The sequence below is a fragment of the Trypanosoma brucei genome, chromosome 7 (genome assembly GCF_000002445.2).
Source record: "Trypanosoma brucei brucei TREU927 chromosome 7, complete sequence".
Taxonomy (NCBI): Eukaryota; Euglenozoa; class Kinetoplastea; order Trypanosomatida; family Trypanosomatidae; genus Trypanosoma; species Trypanosoma brucei.
The window spans coordinates 475355-501410 of NC_007280.1; the positions used below are offsets into that span (position 1 = coordinate 475355).

The window sequence follows — 26056 nt, forward strand, 5'->3', positions numbered from 1 at the left end:
GGGACACTGATATTTGCTTCTTTCGTCCATTTCATATTTTGATAGTTATGTAAATATCTTATGTGCAATCCATCTCCTTTCCAAAATAAATAAAAAGAAAGATAAAAGCATAAGCAATTATCGACATAAAAACTGGAATGAGTCTCTCGGTTACACGTCGCACGCTTCTAACATATAGACATGCTGCATGTAACCTATTTTTGTTGTTTCATTCATGTGTCAGTATGATAAAATGAAAATAGTCTCATGTTTCTCCTTGTGCTTTTGTATTGCATAAACTACTGGACTCGTCATCTCTTCCACCTATTCATCACACAGGAGTTGTTCACTTGCTTTACATATAGCATATAGTAAAAATACAAAATATCACATTATTAAATTAATACTTCACTATAAGCAATAAAGCTTACTTGATTTTGTTTATTTCATTTATATCTGAGTTGAATTACATATGTTAATTGAAATTATTCCACTACTCAAAGATACAAACACTTTATTGATATATATATATATATATATAGAGAGAGAGAGAGAGAGAGAGAGAGAATGGTTTTGAGACACACCACATATCAGTTCTTCAACATTACATATGTGTAAATCCATATTTACAAAAGGTACAGCTTTTGAATATCTGCATAATTATTTGAAGTATTATTATCTAATGAAGTGAACAGTAGATGTCCCTGAAATGCAAATAGTAATAATCCTCTGAAAGGCATAAATACTGTTTCACACAATACTCTAAAGTAATGCAGCGCTATGCCATGAATACTTCCACAGAAGATACAACAACTAATGTGCGATAGTTAGTCATAATGATGCCTTCCATGTGATGAACTCTGCAATACAAATCATACGTTAACAGAAACTAAAACATTAAATACTAAATATAAATACATGGGGGAGTGATGTAAACTATAAGAGGGGTTATGCACGTCAAAAAAGTTTCATTAGAATACAATAATAGTTTTGAATTTTATTAAACAACTTAAAGCTTAACCACATGTGTGGAAACAACAATCACTTCACTATAGCATTTGTAGATTAGTGATTGTTACTGAAATAAATGAAAAAAACAAATGAAGTAAATACGGCAAGCACTGCATCCCATATTCTGTATTCATCACTGTGTGCTGACGCGTTTGAGTAGCTTTGCCCATTGACAGAAAAAAAAATAATAAATAAATGAAATCTCTTCTTGCATCTTGTACAAGTGTATTTCAACAGAACAAAGACGTAAAAGAAATTTTATGCTTAATATATTTACTCATTTATTTGAAGGAAAGGTACAATGGCCAAAAAACTATAAAGGTGCATGTGAGTTATACTTCATTGTCAGATAAAGTTAACTTCACAACCCTCCTGAAACACAAAAGGAAAATTAAAAGAATTACAATGAAGAAACAGAAGGAATACAATATGTTTTTTCCAACCTCTAACATGTTATATGTAAAAGTGACGAAATGGTCTTCACAATAGGATGCTACTCATGACCTCATTTCCGTGTGAATGCTGGTGCATCTCGATATTTTCTCTCTTCATGATACGCTATTATAAGCTCTTTCTGTATCTTTTTATCAAATGTTATTTGATACTGGTCAATACCATCCCAAAATACTTGTGTTTCCTCAGTTTGTTGCTCAGCATCAGCGGTGTTGTTGTTCACACATCGTTGCCGCGTCTTAATCACACCACCATAAATAGCATTAACATATATCATCTCCCATGCCATGTTACGAGAAAAGGTATCCCAATCGGAAAAATACCTTGCAATGTTTGTCATAAATTCCTGTAACTCTGAAACACTTGCTTCTTTCCTGTAATTATCTGTTATTTGAATAAGCACAATAGTCTTTGAGGCAACTCCCAGTTGTGGAAAACCATCCCTCATATCCGCAACCCTTCTAGAGCAATCTTCCACAAAGAAAAAGCCATCCACAAAAAGCTCACTCTCCTCCAATGACCTGTAGAGCACCTTGTATTTACAGTTTCCAATTGCATTCTGTCCAGTTTTTGGTAAGAACTTTTGTTCAAAAATTTGAAACTGTTGTGGGGTCATATCTTTCAGGATGCTACGCTTGTCTTCCGTCTCTCCGAGTCTTCGGAGGTAGTTCAAATGTTTTGTGACCACACAAAAGACTCTAGGAAAGAGAAGTGAAACCAAAGCCCTTGTTTTAAGCGAGTAGGCTCCGACCTTACCGTATTCCATCATGAATTCATGGGATGACATACTTTCCGCAACATCTGCAAACAGCGTACAGAGTATCATATTCCCAATGGCAACTGATAGAGGTCTACAGTGGTATGATTCGAGGTTGCCATATCTGCTCCTCTCCCGTACAATCTTTATTAACGATTCTGTGAAATGATTACCTTTCCATTCAAAATATTTTCCCATCATCATATCATAGCCATCTCGTCTATTACAACTGAGACTGCTTAGATACTCTATTACTGCCGCCTCACGACAGCCAGCTCCATTACTGAAAACATAACGAGGCAGCGGCCCCACAAAGTCAACACGTCTCTCCACCAACCTCCACTCATCCTCTAGCTCTTCCTTAACCTTCAAACGAGCATTTTCATCGAGAGTCGTATAGTTGGGAAATAGGGACAGTTTCTTCCAAGCCACAAACGCCTTAATGTCACGTACGTCATCGCAGTTTAAAATTATCCTTGTTTGTTCCAGGTTCTTCATCCAGTACTTGTAGCGAACTCCATCTGGGGGTGCGAGGACAGTCACACCCCAAACATTTCTTGGGATCTCATAAGGCAGAGTTTCCTTACGACTATTAATATCAAAAATAATATGCCCTCTTTTTTTTAGACGCATTTCTTCAATAACATTAGTGACGTCTTCTCTCTTGTGCAATACAACCCTCCCTTCCTCATTCCCCTTCTTGTTGTATATAAGGTAAGCGTCCACATCCGTGAAATACACAACGACATCAAGCATTCCTTCATGGAAGTGAAGTAGGGAATGAAGTAAAAATGATCCAACTCCACATGATTTTCCAATACCAGATATACCAATGACAATGTGTGTTGGTGGTGTGCTCTCTGTCTTTTCCACCCACCATGCATTTAATTTTCGTTGTATTATATACCACACACGCATCATTTCACGACGGACGTAAATATGACCTCCATTTCCCCCATATAAACTAATGAGAGAACATTGAAATCTATCTGAGGGCCAACCCATCTTTGATGTAAGGACAAAGATCTCCAGGCCAGTGGGTCTCTCCTCAAGTTCCGCATCAACTTCACAATGTTCAGGAGTTATATCCACTTCTTCTTCCGTCCATATGTGTTGTGGTCTTCCAAAGAATACCTTCATACCGAGTGGCTCTTGATTATAACCTGACATCACATAACTCCACTTCGCATAATACAGAGACTCATATAACTCCTCTTCACGAGATTTCCTTTTTCCAGTTACCGATGGATTCTGCATCTGTCGTCCACCTTGTTCCTGCACTTCACCTTGTGCACGATTAAACCGTTCGTTAAACACATTCTGAGTATTTCTCATATTGCCGTTGTTTTGAATCATTCCTATCTCAAAATAATAACTTTAAATAGGTAATATTGCGTTACTTTCTGCACATATGTGTGTGTGTGTGTTAAATCAAATAGTAAAATGAAGGGAATGATGTGTACACACTATCAAGCAACACATATATACAGTTCATGAATATCATAAACTAACAGAACAAATTATAACCCCTTCTTACAGTTAAACCCCTTAACAACCCCTTGCATATATTGAATAGTGATGTTCAATCAATTAAATATTCTGTATGAAAGCATGAGTAATAAGATTTTTAGATATGAGAGATAACAAACACGAAATCCTAAGTGAAGAATACTACTATTTCATATAATATAATATGTATGCATATAGTATAATATGTCATACTTTTTGAAATAATAAACAATAGTATTAATAATGAGATAAACAGAATTTACAATAATAGATTATACATTGCACACGTAATAATGAGGACAACGTATGTCACAAAGGTTCTTAATTATAACATCGAAAGAACATTAACTCAAAGCATCAGCAAACATGCACATACAAACTGTTATTCATTATAACATCTTGGCTCCATCTCACAGCATAGACGACAATGTTTGAGTGTAAACCGTAACATACAAAACCTAACACAAATATCTTCTGTACTGTCAAATATTGGGATGGTATCTCATCTCATTATTAAACACTTTCAACATTATCTTGTTGTCTCCTTGTTTGGGAACTCTCATCTGTGACACTAAGGAATATGTGAAGATATTAAGATCATTTATTTTTTTATTTCCTAGTTGCATTTGCAATTGTTCACATATTCTTTCAGTACACGCAAAAAAATTGAAAGTTTAAGGAAAATTGAATTATGAGAATAAGGAAACAAAGGATAAATTTTCTGTGAACAATAAAATATTATATAATATCTCAAATCTTCTGCAGTGATTCACCACATGTGGAAAATATATGCAATAGTTACATAACACTGACAACACTGAATAAAGGAATATATTCAATATACTCAATATAGTCAATATATTTAATGCAAATATTACATGGAATATAAGAAATGTAAGGAATCAAAGGAATATAAAAATAAAATGTAATGGAGAATGATGGAAACTTAAGATACATCTATGTGAGCATAGCGTTGTGTGAGTAGAAATCATGTGCATATTTTATCTTAATCTTTCCCTATATTGTACTCACTCACTCGTAAAACTTAATCATGGAAATAAAGTTTAGGGAATAGTAAAGTTGTTCTTCCACTCGCATCAAGACACAAATACATGCTTTCTGTCATTGGAAATCATGTGTCTTTATTAAATTGTAGTATCCAATAATGAAAAAGAAGTACTCTATTACTATATCACTCATCATTTCCTACATCCCTAAATATATCGCATATTGTAACTATACATATTCTTTTTCTTTTTCATATACCAAACAACAATCATATATTATTTACTTCCTTTCTTTAACCTGATGTCGTAATGTTCCTTTTGGAAGATACAAATAAATAATTGTACAAATATTAACACAAGAGTAATAATAGAAGAAAAGAATTACCTTAAGGAAACTACATGGAACTTCCATTATATAAGATACTACACTTCATATAAGGGGGAAATACGTAACAGTGGTTGTATCTTTTATTTGTCCTCAGTGTATCGGCAATCCTTCAGTAGACACTGCTTTGCAACTGATTTCTTTTATGGATTAAGTTAGTCAGCAGTGTTGAGACAGGTTCCCCCGCATGAGGAGTGAAGGGACAAAACAATATTCCTACCTTCTAACCTATTGAACAAGAATGTCTCAAACAATATCATTTGTCCCTATTTATTTCTGCAGATGCAAATGCTATTGATGGGTGAGATACATCTAAACAGCAACGGATATAACTATACTCATACAGTGTTTCTTTGATTTCTTCTCGTCACCACAGTTGTGTTGGGTTACAAATATATACACAGCACTCCACTTTGTGGCTATAAGTCTCTTTAATATTTGAATGAAATCCTGCTTATCGCTACTGCAATATTTCACACTCTGTGAGGGACACTGATATTTGCTTCTTTCGTCCATTTCATATTTTGATAGTTATGTAAATATCTTATGTGCAATCCATCTTCTTTCCAAAATAAATAAAAAGAAAGATAAAAGCATAAGCAATTATCGACATAAAAACTGGAATGAGTCTCTCGGTTACACGTCGCACGCTTCTAACATATAGACACGCTGCATGTAACCTATTTTTGTTGTTTCATGCATGTGTCAGTATGATAAAATGAAAATAGTCTCATGTTTCTCCTTGTGCTTTTGTATTGCATAAACTACTGGACTCGTCATCTCTTCCACCTATTCATCACACAGGAGTTATTCACTTGCTTTACATGTAGCATATAGTAAAAATACAAAATATCAAATTATTAAATTAATACTTCACTATAAGCAATAAAGCTTACTTGATTTTGTTTATTTCATTTATATCTGAGTTGAATTACATATGTTAATGAAATTATTCCACTACTCAAAGATACAAACACTTTATTGATATATATATATATATATAGAGAGAGAGAGAGAGAATGGTTTTGAGACACACCACATATCAGTTCTTCAACATTACATATGTGTAAATCCATATTTACCAAAGGTACAGCTTTTGAATATCTGCATAATATTTTGAAGTATTATTATCTAATGAAGTGAACAGTAGATGTCACTGAAATGCAAATAGTAATAATCCTCTGAAAGGCATAAATACTGTTTCATACAATACTCTAAAGTAATGCAGCGCTGTGCCATGAATACTTCCACAGAATATACAACAACTAATGTGCGATAGTTAGTCATAATGATGCCTTCCATGTGATGAACTCTGCAATACAAATCATACGTTGAACAGAAACTAAAACATTAAATACTAAATATAAATACATGGGGGAGTGATGTAAACTATAAGAGGGGTTATGCACGTCAAAAAAGTTTCATTAGAATACAATAATAGTTTTGAATTTTATTAAACAACTTAAAGCTTAACCACATGTGTGGAAACAACAATCACTTCACTATAGCATTTGTAGATTAGTGATTGTTACTGAAATAAATGAAAAAAAACAAATGAAGTAAATACGGCAAGCACTGCATCCCATATTCTGTATTCATCACTGTGTGCTGACGCGTTTGAGTAGCTTTGCCCATTGACAGAAAAAAAAATAATAAATAAATGAAATCTCTTCTTGCATCTTGTACAAGTGTATTTCAACAAAACAAAGACGTAAAAGAAATTTTATGCTTAATATATTTACTCATTTATTTGAAGGAAAGGTACAATAGCCAAAAAACTATAAAGGTGCATGTGAGTTATACTTCATTGTCAGATAAAGTTAACTTCACAACCCTCCTGAAACACAAAAGGAAAATTAAAAGAATTACAATGAAGAAACAGAAGGAATACAATATGTTTTTTCCAACCTCTAACATGTTATATGTAAAAGTGACGAAATGGTCTTCACAATAGGATGCTACTCATGACCTCGTTTCCGTGTGAATGCTGGTGCATCTCGATATTTTCTCTCTTCATGATACGCTATTATAAGCTCTTTCTGTATCTTTTTATCAAATGTTATTTGATACTGGTCAATACCATCCCAAAATACTTGTGTTTCCTCAGTTTGTTGCTCAGCATCAGCGGTGTTGTTGTTCACACATCGTTGCCGCGTCTTAATCACACCACCATAAATAGCATTAACATATATCATCTCCCATGCCATGTTACGAGAAAAGGTATCCCAATCGGAAAAATACCTTGCAATGTTTGTCATAAATTCCTGTAACTCTGAAACACTTGCTTCTTTCCTGTAATTATCTGTTATTTGAATAAGCACAATAGTCTTTGAGGCAACTCCCAGTTGTGGAAAACCATCCCTCATATCCGCAACCCTTCTAGAGCAATCTTCCACAAAGAAAAAGCCATCCACAAAAAGCTTACTCTCCTCCAATGACCTGTAGAGCACTTTGTATTTACAGTTTCCAATTGCATTCTGTCCAGTTTTTGGCAAGAACTTTTGTTCAAAAATTTGAAACTGTTGTGGGGTCATATCTTTCAGGATGCTACGCTTGTCTTCCGTCTCTCCGAGTCTTCGGAGGTAGTTCAAATGTTTTGTGACCACACAAAAGACTCTAGGAAAGAGAAGTGAAACCAAAGCCCTTGTTTTAAGCGAGTAGGCTCCGACCTTACCGTATTCCATCATGAATTCATGGGATGACATACTTTCCGCAACATCTGCAAACAGCGTACAGAGTATCATATTCCCAATGGCAACTGATAGAGGTCTACAGTGGTATGATTCGAGGTTGCCATATCTGCTCCTCTCCCGTACAATCTTTATTAACGATTCTGTGAAATGATTACCTTTCCATTCAAAATATTTTCCCATCATCATATCATAGCCATCTCGTCTATTACAACTGAGACTGCTTAGATACCCTATTACTGCCGCCTCACGACAGCCAGCTCCATTACTGAAAACATAACGAGGCAGCGGCCCCACAAAGTCAACACGTCTCTCCACCAACCTCCACTCATCCTCTAGCTCTTCCTTAACCTTCAAACGAGCATTTTCATCGAGAGTCGTATAGTTGGGAAATAGGGACAGTTTCTTCCAAGCCACAAACGCCTTAATGTCACGTACGTCATCGCAGTTTAAAATTATCCTTGTTTGTTCCAGGTTCTTCATCCAGTACTTGTAGCTAACTCCATCTGGGGGTGCGAGGACAGTCACACCCCAAACATTTCTTGGGATCTCATAAGGCAGAGTTTCCTTACGACTATTAATATCAAAAATAATATGCCCTCTTTTTTTTAGACGCATTTCCTTAATAACATTAGTGACGTCTTCTCTCTTGTACAATACAACCCTCCCTTCCTCATTCCCCTTCTTGTTGTATATAAGGTAAGCTTTGGAACCCGTGAAAAACACAACGACATCAAGCATTCCTTCATGGAAGTGAAGTAGGGAATGAAGTAAAAATGATCCAACTCCACATGATTTTCCAATACCAGATATACCAATGACAATGTGTGTTGGTGGTGTGCTCTCTGTCTTTTCCACCCACCATGCATTTAATTTTCGTTGTATTATATACCACACACGCATCATTTCACGACGGATGTAGACATTATTGTCCAATATCCCAATTCTCTGATATAAACTAATGAGAGAACATTGAAATCTATCTGAGGGCCAACCCATCTTTGATGTAAGGACAAAGATCTCCAGGCCAGTGGGTCTCTCCTCAAGTTCCGCATCAACTTCACAATGTTCAGGAGTTATATCAACTTCTTCTTCCGTCCATATGTGTTGTGGTCTTCCAAAGAATACCTTCATACCGAGTGGCTCTTGATTATAACCTGACATCACATAACTCCACTTCGCATAATACAGAGACTCATATAACTCCTCTTCACGAGATTTCCTTTTTCCAGTTACCGATGGATTCTGCATCTGTCGTCCACCTCGTTCCTGCACTTCACCTTGTGCACGATTAAACCGTTCGTTAAACACATTCTGAGTATTTCCCATATTGCCGTTGTTTTGAATCATTCCTATCTCAAAATAATAACTTTAAATAGGTAATATTGTGTTACTTTCTGAACATATGTGTGTGTGTGTGTGTTAAATCAAATAGTAAAATGAAGGGAATGATGTGTACACACTATCAAGCAACACATATATACAGTTCATGAATATCATAAACTAACAGAACAAATTATAACCTCTCCTTACAGTTAAACCCCTTAACAACCCCTTGCATATATTGAATAGTGATGTTCAATCAATTAAATATTCTGTATGAAAGCATGAGTAATAAGATTTTTAGATATGAGAGATAACAAACACGAAATCCTAAGTGAAGAATACTACTATTTCATATAATATAATATGTATGCATATAGTATAATATGTCATACTTTTTGAAATAATAAACAATAGTATTAATAATGAGATAAACAGAATTTACAATAATAGATTATACATTGCACACGTAATAATGAGGACAACGTATGTCACAAAGGTTCTTAATTATAACATCGAAAGAACATTAACTCAAAGCATCAGCAAACATGCACATACAAACTGTTATTCATTATAACATCTTGGCTCCATCTCACAGCATAGACGACAATGTTTGAGTGTAAACCGTAACATACAAAACCTAACACAAATATCTTCTGTACTGTCAAATATTGGGATGGTATCTCATCTCATTATTAAACACTTTCAACATTATCTTGTTGTCTCCTTGTTTGGGAACTCTCATCTTTGACACTAAGGAATATGTGAAGATACTAAGATCATTTATTTTTTTATTTCCTAGTTGCATTTGCAATTGTTCACATATTCTTTCAGTACACGCAAAAAAATTGAAAGTTTAAGGAAAATTGAATTATGAGAATAAGGAAACAAAGGATAAATTTTCTGTGAACAATAAAATATTATATAATATCTCAAATCTTCTGCAGTGATTCACCACATGTGGAAAATATATGCAATAGTTACATAACACTGACAACACTGAATAAAGGAATATATTCAATATACTCAATATAGTCAATATATTTAATGCAAATATTACATGGAATATAAGAAGTGTAAGGAATCAAAGGAATATAAAAAATAAAATGTAATGGAGAATGATGGAAACTTAAGATACATCTATGTGAGCATAGCGTTGTGTGAGTAGAAATCATGTGCATATTTTATCTTAATCTTTCCCTATATTGTACTCACTCACTCGTAAAACTTAATCATGGAAATAAAGTTTAGGGAATAGTAAAGTTGTTCTTCCACTCGCGTCAAGACACAAATACCTGCTTTCTGTCATTGGAAATCATGTGTCTTTATTAAATTGTAGTATCCAATAATGAAAAAGAAGTACTCTATTACTATATCACTCATCATTTCCTACATCCCTAAATATATCGCATATTGTAACTATACATATTCTTTTTCTTTTTCATATACCATACAACAATCATATATTATTTACTTCCTTTCTTTAAACTGATGTCGTAATGTTCCTTTTGGAAGATACAAATAAATAATTGTACAAATATTAACACAAGAGTAATGATAGAAGAAAAGAATTACCTTAAGGAAACTACATGGAACTTCCATTATATAAGATACTACACTTCATATAAGGGGGAAATACGTAACAGTGGTTGTATCTTTTATTTGTCCTCAGTGTATCGGCAATCCTTCAGTAGACGCTGCTTTGCAACTGATTTCTTTTATGGATTAAGTTAGTCAGCAGTGTTGAGACAGGTTCCCCCGCATGAGGAGTGAAGGGACAAAACAATATTCCTACCTTCTAACCTATTGAACAAGAATGTCTCAAACAATATCATTTGTCCCTATTTATTTCTGCAGATGCAAATGCTATTGATGGGTGAGATACATCTAAACAGCAACGGATATAACTATACTCATACAGTGTTTCTTTGATTTCTTCTCGTCACCACAGTTGTGTTGGGTTACAAATATATACACAGCACTCCACTTTGTGGCTATAAGTCTCTTTAATATTTGAATGAAATCCTGCCTATCGCTACTGCAATATTTCACACTCTGTGAGGGACACTGATATTTGCTTCTTTCGTCCATTTCATATTTTGATAGTTATGTAAATATCTTATGTGCAATCCATCTCCTTTCCAAAATAAATAAAAAGAAAGATAAAAGCATAAGCAATTATCGACATAAAAACTGGAATGAGTCTCTCGGTTACACGTCGCACGCTTCTAACATATAGACACGCTGCATGTAACCTATTTTTGTTGTTTCATGCATGTGTCAGTATGATAAAATGAAAATAGTCTCATGTTTCTCCTTGTGCTTTTGTATTGCATAAACTACTGGACTCGTCATCTCTTCCATCTATTCATCACACAGGAGTTGTTCACTTGCTTTACATGTAGCATATAGTAAAAATACAAAATATCAAATTATTAAATTAATACTTCACTATAAGCAATAAAGCTTACTTGATTTTGTTTATTTCATTTATATCTGAGTTGAATTACATATGTTAATGAAATTATTCCACTACTCAAAGATACAAACACTTTATTGATATATATATATATATATATAGAGAGAGAGAGAGAATGGTTTTGAGACACACCACATATCAGTTCTTCAACATTACATATGTGTAAATCCATATTTACAAAAGGTACAGCTTTTGAATATCTGCATAATTATTTGAAGTATTATTATCTAATGAAGTGAACAGTAGATGTCACTGAAATGCAAATAGTAATAATCCTCTGAAAGGCATAAATACTGTTTCATACAATACTCTAAAGTAATGCAGCGCTGTGCCATGAATACTTCCACAGAATATACAACAACTAATGTGCGATAGTTAGTCATAATGATGCCTTCCATGTGATGAACTCTGCAATACAAATCATACGTTGAACAGAAACTAAAACATTAAATACTAAATATAAATGCATGGGGGAGTGATGTAAACTATAAGAGGGGTTATGCACGTCAAAAAAGTTTCATTAGAATACAATAATAGTTTTGAATTTTATTAAACAACTTAAAGCTTAACCACATGTGTGGAAACAACAATCACTTCACTATAGCATTTGTAGATTAGTGATTGTTACTGAAATAAATGAAAAAAAACAAATGAAGTAAATAAGGCAAGCACTGCATCCCATATTCTGTATTCATCACTGTGTGCTGACGCGTTTGAGTAGCTTTGCCCATTGACAGAAAAAAAAATAATAAATAAATGAAATCTCTTCTTGCATCTTGTACAAGTGTATTTCAACAAAACAAAGACGTAAAAGAAATTTTATGCTTAATATATTTACTCATTTATTTGAAGGAAAGGTACAATAGCCAAAAAACTATAAAGGTGCATGTGAGTTATACTTCATTGTCAGATAAAGTTAACTTCACAACCCTCCTGAAACACAAAAGGAAAATTAAAAGAATTACAATGAAGAAACAGAAGGAATACAATATGTTTTTTCCAACCTCTAACATGTTATATGTAAAAGTGACGAAATGGTCTTCACAATAGGATGCTACTCATGACCTCTTTTCCGTGTGAATGCTGGTGCATCTCGATATTTTCTCTCTTCATGATACGCTATTATAAGCTCTTTCTGTATCTTTTTATCAAATGTTATTTGATACTGGTCAATACCATCCCAAAATACTTGTGTTTCCTCAGTTTGTTGCTCAGCATCAGCGGTGTTGTTGTTCACACATCGTTGCCGCGTCTTAATCACACCACCATAAATAGCATTAACATATATCATCTCCCATGCCATGTTACGAGAAAAGGTATCCCAATCGGAAAAATACCTTGCAATGTTTGTCATAAATTCCTGTAACTCTGAAACACTTGCTTCTTTCCTGTAATTATCTGTTATTTGAATAAGCACAATAGTCTTTGAGGCAACTCCCAGTTGTGGAAAACCATCCCGCATATCCGCAACCCTTCTAGAGCAATCTTCCACAAAGAAAAAGCCATCCACAAAAAGCTTACTCTCCTCCAATGACCTGTAGAGCACTTTGTATTTACAGTTTCCAATTGCATTCTGTCCAGCTTCTGGCAAGAACTTTTGTTCAAAAATTTGAAACTGTTGTGGGGTCATATCTTTCAGGATGCTACGCTTGTCTTCCGTCTCTCCGAGTCTTCGGAGGTAGTTCAAATGTTTTGTGACCACACAAAAGACTCTAGGAAAGAGAAGTGAAACCAAAGCCCTTGTTTTAAGCGAGTAGGCTCCGACCTTACCGTATTCCATCATGAATTCATGGGATGACATACTTTCCGCAACATCTGCAAACAGCGTACAGAGTATCATATTCCCAATGGCAACTGATAGAGGTCTACAGTGGTATGATTCGAGGTTGCCATATCTGCTCCCCTCCCGTACAATCTTTATTAACGATTCTGTGAAATCATTACCTTTCCATTCAAAATATTTTCCCATCATCATATCATAGCCATCTCGTCTATTACAACTGAGACTGCTTAGATACCCTATTACTGCCGCCTCACGACAGCCAGCTCCATTACTGAAAACATAACGAGGCAGCGGCCCCACAAAGTCAACACGTCTCTCCACCAACCTCCACTCATCCTCTAGCTCTTCCTTAACCTTCAAACGAGCATTTTCATCGAGAGTCGTATAGTTGGGAAATACGGACAGTTTCTTCCAAGCCACAAACGCCTTAATGTCACGTACGTCATCGCAGTTTAAAATTATCCTTGTTTGTTCCAGGTTCTTCATCCAGTACTTGTAGCGAACTCCATCTGGGGGTGCGAGGACAGTCACACCCCAAACATTTCTTGGGATCTCATAAGGCAGAGTTTCCTTACGACTATTAATATCAAAAATAATATGCCCTCTTTTTTTTAGACGCATTTCCTTAATAACATTAGTGACGTCTTTTCTCTTGTACAATACAACCCTCCCTTCCTCATTCCCCTTCTTGTTGTATATAAGGTAAGCTTTGGAACCCGTGAAATACACAACGACATCAAGCATTCCTTCATGGAAGTGAAGTAGGGAATGAAGTAAAAATGATCCAACTCCACATGATTTTCCAATACCAGATATACCAATGACAATGTGTGTTGGTGGTGTGCTCTCTGTCTTTTCCACCCACCATGCATTTAATTTTCGTTGTATTATATACCACACACGCATCATTTCACGACGGATGTAGACATTATTATCCAATATCCCAATTCTCTGATATAAACTAATGAGAGAACATTGAAATCCGCATGATGGGTTACATATCTTTGATGTAAGGACAAAGATCTCCAGGCCAGTGGGTCTCTCCTCAAGTTCCGCATCAACTTCACAATGTTCAGGAGTTATATCCACTTCTTCTTCCGTTCATATGTGTTGTGGTCTTCCAAAGAATACCTTCATACCGAGTGGCTCTTGATTATAACCTGACATCACATAACTCCACTTCGCATAATACAGAGACTCATATAACTCCTCTTCACGAGATTTGCTTTTTCCAGTTACCGATGGATTCTGCATCTGCCGTCCACCTTGTTCATGCACTTCACCTTGTGCACGATTAAACCGTTCGTTAAACACATTCTGAGTATTTCTCATATTGCCGTTGTTTTGAATCATTCCTATCTCAAAATAATAACTTTAAATAGGTAATATTGCGTTACTTTCTGCACATATGTGTGTGTGTGTGTGTTTGTGTGTGTGTGTGTGTGTGTTAAATCAAATAGTAAAATGAAGGGAATGATGTGTACACACTATCAAGCAACACATATATACAGTTCATGAATATCATAAACTAACAGAACAAATTATAACCCCTTCTTACAGTTAAACCCCTTAACAACCCCTTGCATATATTGAATAGTGATGTTCAATCAATTAAATATTCTGTATGAAAGCATGAGTAATAAGATTTTTAGATATGAGAGATAACAAACACGAAATCCTAAGTGAAGAATACTACTATTTCATATAATATAATATGTATGCATATAGTATAATATGTCATACTTTTTGAAATAATAAACAATAGTATTAATAATGAGATAAACAGAATTTACAATAATAGATTATACATTGCACACGTAATAATGAGGACAACGTATGTCACAAAGGTTCTTAATTATAACATCGAAAGAACATTAACTCAAAGCATCAGCATATACTGCACATACAAACTGTTATTCATTATAACATCTTGGCTCCATCTCACAGCATAGACGACAATGTTTGAGTGTAAACCGTAACATACAAAACCTAACACAAATATCTTCTGTACTGTCAAATATTGGGATGGTATCTCATCTCATTATTAAACACTTTCAACATTATCTTGTTGTCTCCTTGTTTGAGAACTCTCATCTTTGACACTAAGGAATATGTGAAGATACTAAGATCATTTATTTTTTTATTTCCTAGTTGCATTTGCAATTGTTCACGTATTCTTTCAGTACACGCAAAAAAATTGAAAGTTTAAGGAAAATTGAATTATGAGAATAAGGAAACAAAGGATAAATTTTCTGTGAACAATAAAATATTATATAATATCTCAAATCTTCTGCAGTGATTCACCACATGTGGAAAATATATGCAATAGTTACATAACACTGACAACACTGAATAAAGGAATATATTCAATATACTCAATATAGTCAATATATTTAATGCAAATATTACATGGAATATAAGAAGTGTAAGGAATCAAAGGAATATAAAAAATAAAATGTAATGGAGAATGATGGAAACTTAAGATACATCTATGTGAGCATAGCGTTGTGTGAGTAGAAATCATGTGCATATTTTATCTTAATCTTTCCCTATATTGTACTCACTCACTCGTAAAACTTAATCATGGAAATAAAGTTTAGGGAATAGTAAAGTTGTTCTTCCACTCGCGTCAAGACACAAATACATGCTTTCTGTCATTGGAAATCATGTGTCTTTATTAAATTGTAGTATCCAATAATGAAAAAGAAGTACTCTATTACTATATCACTCATCATTTCCTACATCCCTAAATATATCGCATATTGTCACTATACATATTCTTTTTCTTTTTCATATACCATACAACAATCATATATTATTTACTTCCTTTCTTTAAACTGATGTTGTAATGTTCCTTTTGGAAGATACAAATAAATAATTGAACAAATATTAACACAAGAGTAATAATAGAAGAAAAGAATTACCTTAAGGAAACTACATGGAACTTCCATTATATAAGATACTACACTTCATATAAGGGGGAAATACGTAACAGTGGTTGTATCTTTTATTTGTCCTCAGTGTATCGGCAATCCTTCAGTAGACACTGCTTTGCAACTGATTTCTTTTATGGATTAAGTTAGTCAGCAGTGTTGAGACAGGTTCCCCCGCATGAGGAGTGAAGGGACAAAACAATATTCCTACCTTCTAACCTATTGAACAAGAATGTCTCAAACAATATCATTTGTCCCTATTTATTTCTGCAGATGCAAATGCTATTGATGGGTGAGATACATCTAAACAGCAACGGATATAACTATACTCATACAGTGTTTCTTTGATTTCTTCTCGTCACCACAGTTGTGTTGGGTTACAAATATATACACAGCACTCCACTTTGTGGCTATAAGTCTCTTTAATATTTGAATGAAATCCTGCTTATCGCTACTGCAATATTTCACACTCTGTGAGGGACACTGATATTCGCTTCTTTCGTCCATTTCATATTTTGATAGTTATGTAAATATCTTATGTGCAATCCATCTCCTTTCCAAAATAAATAAAAAGAAAGATAAAAGCATAAGCAATTATCGACATAAAAACTGGAATGAGTCTCTCGGTTACACGTCGCACGCTTCTAACATATAGACACGCTGCATGTAACCTATTTTTGTTGTTTCATGCATGTGTCAGTATGATAAAATGAAAATAGTCTCATGTTTCTCCTTGTGCTTTTGTATTGCATAAACTACTGGACTCGTCATCTCTTCCACCTATTCATCACACAGGAGTTGTTCACCTGCTTTACATATAGCATATAGTAAAAATACAAAATATCACATTATTAAATTAATACTTCACTATAAGCAATAAAGCTTACTTGATTTTGTTTATTTCATTTATATCTGAGTTGAATTACATATGTTAATGAAATTATTCCACTACTCAAAGATACAAACACTTTATTGATATATATATATATATAGAGAGAGAGAGAGAGAGAATGGTTTTGAGACACACCACATATCAGTTCTTCAACATTACATATGTGTAAATCCATATTTACAAAAGGTACAGCTTTCGAATATCTGCATAATTATTTGAAGTATTATTATCTAATGAAGTGAACAGTAGATGTCACTGAAATGCAAATAGTAATAATCCTCTGAAAGGCATAAATACTGTTTCATACAATACTCTAAAGTACTGCAGCGCTGTGCCATGAATACTTCCACAGAAGATACAACAACTAATGTGCGATAGTTAGTCATAATGATGCCTTCCATGTGATGAACTCTGCAATACAAATCATACGTTGAACAGAAACTAAAACATTAAATACTAAATATAAATACATGGGGGAGTGATGTAAACTATAAGAGGGTTTATGTACGTCAAGGAAGTTTCATTAGAATACAATAATAGTTTTGAATTTTATTAAACAACTTAAAGCTTAACCACATGTGTGGAAACAACAATCACTTCACTATAGCATTTGTAGATTAGTGATTGTTACTGAAATAAATGAAAAAAAACAAATGAAGTAAATACGGCAAGCACTGCATCCCATATTCTGTATTCATCACTGTGTGCTGACGCGTTTGAGTAGCTTTGCCCATTGACAGAAAAAAAAATAATAAATAAATGAAATCTCTTCTTGCATCTTGTACAAGTGTATTTCAACAAAACAAAGACGTAAAAGAAATTTTATGCTTAATATATTTACTCATTTATTTGAAGGAAAGGTACAATAGCCAAAAAACTATAAAGGTGCATGTGAGTTATACTTCATTGTCAGATAAAGTTAACTTCACAACCCTCCTGAAACACAAAAGGAAAATTAAAAGAATTACAATGAAGAAACAGAAGGAATACAATATGTTTTTTCCAACCTCTAACATGTTATATGTAAAAGTGACGAAATGGTCTTCACAATAGGATGCTACTCATGACCTCGTTTCCGTGTGAATGCTGGTGCATCTCGATATTTTCTCTCTTCATGATACGCTATTATAAGCTCTTTCTGTATCTTGTTATCAAATGTTATTTGATACTGGTCAATACCATCCCAAAATACTTGTGTTTCCTCAGTTTGTTGCTCAGCATCAGCGGTGTTGTTGTTCACACATCGTTGCCGCGTCTTAATCACACCACCATAAATAGCATTAACATATATCATCTCCCATGCCATGTTACGAGAAAAGGTATCCCAATCGGAAAAATACCTTGCAATGTTTGTCATAAATTCCTGTAACTCTGAAACACTTGCTTCTTTCCTGTAATTATCTGTTATTTGAATAAGCACAATAGTCTTTGAGGCAACTCCCAGTTGTGGAAAACCATCCCTCATATCCGCAACCCTTCTAGAGCAATCTTCCACAAAGAAAAAGCCATCCACAAAAAGCTTACTCTCCTCCAATGACCTGTAGAGCACCTTGTATTTACAGTTTCCAATTGCATTCTGTCCAGTTTTTGGTAAGAACTTTTGTTCAAAAATTTGAAACTGTTGTGGGGTCATATCTTTCAGGATGCTACGCTTGTCTTCCGTCTCTCCGAGTCTTCGGAGGTAGTTCAAATGTTTTGTGACCACACAAAAGACTCTAGGAAAGAGAAGTGAAACCAAAGCCCTTGTTTCAAGCGAGTAGGCTCCGACCTTACCGTATACGCTTTCACTATGTTTCTCAACCATCAGTGTTGCAACAGTTGAAAACAGCGTACAGAGTATCATATTCCCAATGGCAACTGATAGAGGTCTACAGTGGTATGATTCGAGGTCGTCATATCTGCCCCCCTCCCGTACAATCTTCACTAAACTGTGAACCACTTTTTCACTTTTCCACGTAAAATATTTTTCCAGAATCGTTTCATACTCTTCTTTCTTCTCATTTTCTAGGCTTCTTAGGTAATCACTGATATCCTGCAGCCGGTTGGTGTAACTTTGCTTGCTGAAAACATAACGAGGCAGCGGCCCCACAACGTCAACACGTCTCTCCACTAACCTCCACTCATCCTCTAGCTCTTCCTTAACCTTCGCACGAGCATTTTCATCGAGAGTCGTATAGTTGGGAAATAGGGACAGTTTCTTCCAGGCCACAAACGCCTTAATGTCACGTACGTCATCGCAGTTTAAAATCACATTCCAACTGAAATAGTCCTTCTCCCAATGTTTATAATAGTATGTATCCGGAGTGTTGAGTGTAGTTATTCCCCACCCAAGATATTGGGTCTCATAAGGCGGAGTCTCATCAGGTCCATCAGTATCAAAAATAATATGCCCTCTTTTTTTCAAACGCATTTCTTTAATAACATTAGTGACGTCTTTTCTCTTGTACAATACAACCCTCCCTTCCTCATTCCCCTTCTTGTTGTATATAAGGTAGGCGTCCACATCCGTGAAATACACAACGACATCAAGCATTCCTTCATGGAAGTGAAGTAGGGAATGAAGTAAAAATGATCCAACTCCACATGATTTTCCAGTCCCTGGAATACCAATGACAATGTGTGTTGGTGGTGTGCTCTCTGTCTTTTGCACCCACCATGCATTTAATTTTCGTTGTATTATATACCACACACGCATCATTTCACGACGGATGTAGACATTATTGTCCATTATACCACTTTCATCATTGATACCTAATTGAAACGTAGCTGATGGCCAACCCATCTTTGATGTAAGGACAAAGATCTCCAGGCCAGTGGGTCTCTCCTCAAGTTCCGCATCAACTTCACAATGTTCAGGAGTTATATCCACTTCTTCTTCCGTCCATATGTGTTGTGGTCTTCCAAAGAATACCTTCATACCGAGTGGCTCTTGATTATAACCTGACATCACATAACTCCACTTCGCATAATACAGAGACTCATATAACTCCTCTTCACGAGATTTCCTTTTTCCAGTTACCGATGGATTCTGCATCTGTCGTCCACCTCGTTCCTGCACTTCACCTTGTGCACGATTAAACCGTTCGTTAAACACATTCTGAGTATTTCCCATATTGCCGTTGTTTTGAATCATTCCTATCTCAAAATAATAACTTTAAATAGGTAATATTGTGTTACTTTCTGCACATATGTGTGTGTGTGTGTGTTTGTGTGTGTGTGTGTGTGTGTTAAATCAAATAGTAAAATGAAGGGAATGATGTGTACACACTATCAAGCAACACATATATACAGTTCATGAATATCATAAACTAACAGAACAAATTATAACCTCTCCTTACAGTTAAACCCCTTAACAACCCCTTGCATATATTGAATAGTGATGTTCAATCAATTAAATATTCTGTATGAAAGCATGAGTAATAAGATTTTTAGATATGAGAGATAACAAACACGAAATCCTAAGTGAAGAATACTACTATTTCATATAATATAATATGTATGCATATAGTATAATATGTCATACTTTTTGAAATAATAAACAATAGTATTAATAATGAGATAAACAGAATTTACAATAATAGATTATGCATTGCACACGTAATAATGAGGACAACGTATGTCACAAAGGTTCTTAATTATAACATCGAAAGAACATTAACTCAAAGCATCAGCAAACATGCACATAAAAACTGTTATTCATTATAACATCTGGCTCCATCCCACAACATAGACGACAATGTTTGAGTGTAAACCGTAACATACAAAACCTAACACAAATATCTTCTGTACTGTCAAATATTGGGATGGTATCTCATCCCATTATTAAACACTTTCAACATTATCTTGTTGTCTCCTTGTTTGGGAACTCTCATCTTTGACACTAAGGAATATGTGAAGATATTAAGATCATTTATTTTTTTATTTCCTAGTTGCATTTGCAATTGTTCACATATTCTTTCAGTACACGCAAAAAAATTGAAAGTTTAAGGAAAATTGAATTATGAGAATAAGGAAACAAAGGATAAATTTTCTGTGAACAATAAAATATTATATAATATCTCAAATCTTCTGCAGTGATTCACCACATGTGGAAAATATATGCAATAGTTACATAACACTGACAACACTGAATAAAGGAATATATTCAATATACTCAATATAGTCAATATATTTAATGCAAATATTACATGGAATATAAGAAGTGTAAGGAATCAAAGAAATATAAAAAATAAAATGTAATGGAGAATGATGGAAACTTAAGATACATCTATGTGAGCATAGCGTTGTGTGAGTAGAAATCATGTGCATATTTTATCTTAATCTTTCCCTATATTGTACTCACTCACTCGTAAAATTTAATCATGGAAATAAAGTTTAGGGAATAGTAAAGTTGTTCTCCCACTCGCATCAAGACACAAATACATGCTTTCTGTCATTGGAAATCATGTGTCTTTACTAAATTGTAGTATCCAATAATGAAAAAGAAGTACTCTATTACTATATCACTCATCATTTCCTACATCCCTAAATATATCGCATATTGTCACTATACATATTCTTTTTCTTTTTCATATACCATACAACAATCATATATTATTTACTTCCTTTCTTTAAACTGATGTCGTAATGTTCCTTTTGGAAGATACAAATAAATAATTGTACAAATATTAACACAAGAGTAATAATAGAAGAAAAGAATTACCTTAAGGAAACTACATGGAACTTCCATTATATAAGATACTACACTTCATATAAGGGGGAAATACGTAACAGTGGTTGTATCTTTTATTTGTCCTCAGTGTATCGGCAATCCTTCAGTAGACACTGCTTTGCAACTGATTTCTTTTATGGATTAAGTTAGTCAGCAGTGTTGAGACAGGTTCCCCCGCATGAGGAGTGAAGGGACAAAACAATATTCCTACCTTCTAACCTATTGAACAAGAATGTCTCAAACAATATCATTTGTCCCTATTTATTTCTGCAGATGCAAATGCTATTGATGGGTGAGATACATCTAAACAGCAACGGATATAACTATATTCATACAGTGTTTCTTTGATTTCTTCTCGTCACCACAGTTGTGTTGGGTTACAAATATATACACAGCACTCCACTTTGTGGCTATAAGTCTCTTTAATATTTGAATGAAATCCTGCTTATCGCTACTACAATATTTCACACTCTGTGAGGGACACTGATATTTGCTTCTTTCGTCCATTTCATATTTTGATAGTTATGTAAATATCTTATGTGCAATCCATCTTCTTTCCAAAATAAATAAAAAGAAAGATAAAAGCATAAGCAATTATCGACATAAAAACTGGAATGAGTCTCTCGGTTACACGTCGCACGCTTCTAACATATAGACACGCTGCATGTAACCTATTTTTGTTGTTTCATGCATGTGTCAGTATGATAAAATGAAAATAGTCTCATGTTTCTCCTTTTGCTTTTGTATTGCATAAACTACTGGACTCGTCATCTCTTCCACCTATTCATCACACAGGAGTTATTCACTTGCTTTACATGTATCATATAGTAAAAATACAAAATATCAAATTATTAAATTAATACTTCACTATAAGCAATAAAGCTTACTTGATTTTGTTTATTTCATTTATATCTGAGTTGAATTACATATTTTAATTGAAATTATTCCACTACTCAAAGATACAAACACTTTATTGATATATATATATATATATAGAGAGAGAGAGAGAGAATGGTTTTGAGACACACCACATATCAGTTCTTCAACATTACATATGTGTAAATCCATATTTACAAAAGGTACAGCTTTTGAATATCTGCATAATTATTTGAAGTATTATTATCTAATGAAATGAACAGTAGATGTCACTGAAATGCAAATAGTAATAATCCTCTGAAAGGCATAAATACTGTTTCATACAATACTCTAAAGTACTGCAGCGCTGTGCCATGAATACTTCCACAGAATATACAACAACTAATGTGCGATAGTTAGTCATAATGATGCCTTCCATGTGATGAACTCTGCAATACAAATCATACGTTGAACAGAAACTAAAACATTAAATACTAAATATAAATGCATGGGGGAGTGATGTAAACTATAAGAGGGGTTATGTACGTCAAGGAAGTTTCATTAGAATACAATAATAGTTTTGAATTTTATTAAACAACTTAAAGCTTAACCACATGTGTGGAAACAACAATCACTTCACTATAGCATTTGTAGATTAGTGATTGTTACTGAAATAAATGAAAAAAACAAATGAAGTAAATACAGCAAGCACTGCATCCCATATTCTGTATTCATCACTGTGTGCTGACGCGTTTGAGTAGCTTTGCCCATTGACAGAAAAAAAAATAATAAATAAATGAAATCTCTTCTTGCATCTTGTACAAGTGTATTTCAACAAAACAAAGACGTAAAAGAAATTTTATGCTTAATATATTTACTCATTTATTTGAAGGAAAGGTACAATAGCCAAAAACTATAAAGGTGCATGTGAGTTATACTTCATTGTCAGATAAAGTTAACTTCACAACCCTCCTGAAACACAAAAGGAAAATTAAAAGAATTACAATGAAGAAACAGAAGGAATACAATATGTTTTTTCCAACCTCTAACATGTTATATGTAAAAGTGACGAAATGGTCTTCACAATAGGATGCTACTCATGACCTCGTTTCCGTGTGAATGCTGGTGCATCTCGATATTTTCTCTCTTCATGATACGCTATTATAAGCTCTTTCTGTATCTTGTTATCAAATGTTATTTGATACTGGTCAATACCATCCCAAAATACTTGTGTTTCCTCAGTTTGTTGCTCAGCATCAGCGGTGTTGTTGTTCACACATCGTTGCCGCGTCTTAATCACACCACCATAAATAGCATTAACATATATCATCTCCCATGCCATGTTACGAGAAAAGGTATCCCAATCGGAAAAATACCTTGCAATGTTTGTCATAAATTCCTGTAACTCTGAAACACTTGCTTCTTTCCTGTAATTATCTGTTATTTGAATAAGCACAATAGTCTTTGAGGCAACTCCCAGTTGTCGAAAACCATCCCGCATATCCGCAACCCTTCTAGAGCAATCTTCCACAAAGAAAAAGCCATCCACAAAAAGCTTACTCTCTTCAAATGACCTGTAGAGCACCTTGTATTTACAGTTTCCAATTGCATTCTGTCCAGTTTTTGGTAAGAACTTTTGTTCAAAAATTTGAAACTGTTGTGGGGTCATATCTTTCAGGATGCTACGCTTGTCTTCCGTCTCTCCGAGTCTTCGGAGGTAGTTCAAATGTTTTGTGACCACACAAAAGACTCTAGGAAAGAGAAGTGAAACCAAAGCCCTTGTTTCAAGCGAGTAGGCTCCGACCTTACCGTATACGCTTTCACTATGTTTCTCAACCATCAGTGTTGCAACAGTTGAAAACAGCGTACAGAGTATCATATTCCCAATGGCAACTGATAGAGGTCTACAGTGGTATGATTCGAGGTTGCCATATCCGCTCCCCTCCCGTACAATCTTCACTAAACTGTGAACCACTTTTTCACTTTTCCACGTAAAATATTTTTCCAGAATCGTTTCATACTCTTCTTTCTTCTCATTTTCTAGGCTTCTTAGGTAATCACTGATATCCTGCAGCCGGTTGGTGTAACTTTGCTTGCTGAAAACATAACGAGGCAGCGGCCCCACAACGTCAACACGTCTCTCCACTAACCTCCACTCATCCTCTAGCTCTTCCTTAACCTTCGCACGAGCATTTTCATCGAGAGTCGTATAGTTGGGAAATAGGGACAGTTTCTTCCAGGCCACAAACGCCTTAATGTCACGTACGTCATCGCAGTTTAAAATCACATTCCAACTTAAATAGTCCTTCTCCCAATGTTCATAATAGTGTGTATCCGGAGTGTTGAGTGTAGTTATTCCCCACCCAAGATATTGGGTCTCATAAGGCGGAGTCTCATCAGGTCCATCAGTATCAAAAATAATATGCCCTCTTTTTTTAAAACGCATTTCTTCAATAACATTAGTGACGTCTTTTCTCTTGTACAATACAACCCTCCCTTCCTCATTCCCCTTCTTGTTGTATATAAGGTAAGCTTTGGCATCCGTGAAATACACAACGACATCAAGCATTCCTTCATGGAAGTGAAGTAGGGAATGAAGTAAAAATGATCCAACTCCACATGATTTTCCAGTCCCTGGAATACCAATGACAATGTGTGTTGGTGGTCTCTCTGTCTTTTGCACCCACCATGCATTTAATTTTTGTTGTATTATATACCACACACGCATCATTTCACGACGGATGTAGACATTATTGTCCATTATACCACTTTCATCATTGATACCTAATTGAAACGTAGCTGATGGCCAACCCATCTTTGATGTAAGGACAAAGATCTCCAGGCCAGTGGGTCTCTCCTCAAGTTCCGCATCAACTTCACAATGTTCAGGAGTTATATCAACTTCTTCTTCCGTCCATATGTGTTGTGGTCTTCCAAAGAATACCTTCATACCGAGTGGCTCTTGATTATAACCTGACATCACATAACTCCACTTCGCATAATACAGAGACTCATATAACTCCTCTTCACGAGATTTCCTTTTTCCAGTTACCGATGGATTCTGCATCTGTCGTCCACCTCGTTCCTGCACTTCACCTTGTGCACGATTAAACCGTTCGTTAAACACATTCTGAGTATTTCTCATATTGCCGTTGTTTTGAATCATTCCTATCTCAAAATAATAACTTTAAATAGGTAATATTGTGTTACTTTCTGAACATATGTGTGTGTGTGTTTGTGTGTGTGTTAAATCAAATAGTAAAATGAAGGGAATGATGTGTACACACTA

The 26056-nt window shown here is 34.8% G+C and overlaps 4 protein-coding genes and 1 pseudogene across 4 annotated transcripts, besides 13 other annotated features; all 5 read right to left on the minus strand.

Moving 5' to 3' along the window:
- Positions 1 to 26056: part of a sequence feature (sequence corresponds to BAC RPCI93-43M14) that runs on past both edges of the window.
- Positions 1 to 26056: part of a sequence feature (RHS array, number of copies uncertain. May contain misassembly.) that runs on past both edges of the window.
- Positions 500 to 520: a microsatellite.
- Positions 520 to 546: a microsatellite.
- Positions 1167 to 1187: a sequence feature (AT_rich).
- On the minus strand, positions 1496 to 3556 carry Tb927.7.1970 (retrotransposon hot spot (RHS) protein, putative; the record flags this gene model as incomplete). The annotated part of the gene is made up of 1 exon (XM_840728.1): positions 1496 to 3556. One exon carries the CDS (start codon positions 3554 to 3556, stop codon positions 1496 to 1498), a length of 2061 nt encoding a protein of 686 aa, XP_845821.1.
- Positions 6743 to 6763: a sequence feature (AT_rich).
- Tb927.7.1980 (retrotransposon hot spot (RHS) protein, putative) lies at positions 7060 to 9141 on the minus strand (the record flags this gene model as incomplete). The annotated part of the gene is made up of 1 exon (XM_840729.1): positions 7060 to 9141. One exon carries the CDS (start codon positions 9139 to 9141, stop codon positions 7060 to 7062), a length of 2082 nt encoding a protein of 693 aa, XP_845822.1.
- Positions 11674 to 11694: a microsatellite.
- Positions 12331 to 12351: a sequence feature (AT_rich).
- Positions 12648 to 14729, minus strand: Tb927.7.1990 (annotated as a pseudogene).
- Positions 14786 to 14824: a microsatellite.
- Positions 17942 to 17962: a sequence feature (AT_rich).
- Positions 18259 to 20334, minus strand: Tb927.7.2000 (retrotransposon hot spot (RHS) protein, putative; the record flags this gene model as incomplete). The annotated part of the gene is made up of 1 exon (XM_840730.1): positions 18259 to 20334. One exon carries the CDS (start codon positions 20332 to 20334, stop codon positions 18259 to 18261), a length of 2076 nt encoding a protein of 691 aa, XP_845823.1.
- Positions 20391 to 20429: a microsatellite.
- Positions 23545 to 23565: a sequence feature (AT_rich).
- Positions 23861 to 25933, minus strand: Tb927.7.2010 (retrotransposon hot spot (RHS) protein, putative; the record flags this gene model as incomplete). Its single annotated transcript, XM_840731.1, has 1 exon — positions 23861 to 25933. The coding sequence occupies one exon, from the start codon at positions 25931 to 25933 to the stop codon at positions 23861 to 23863; it is 2073 nt and encodes a 690-aa protein (XP_845824.1).
- Positions 25990 to 26014: a microsatellite.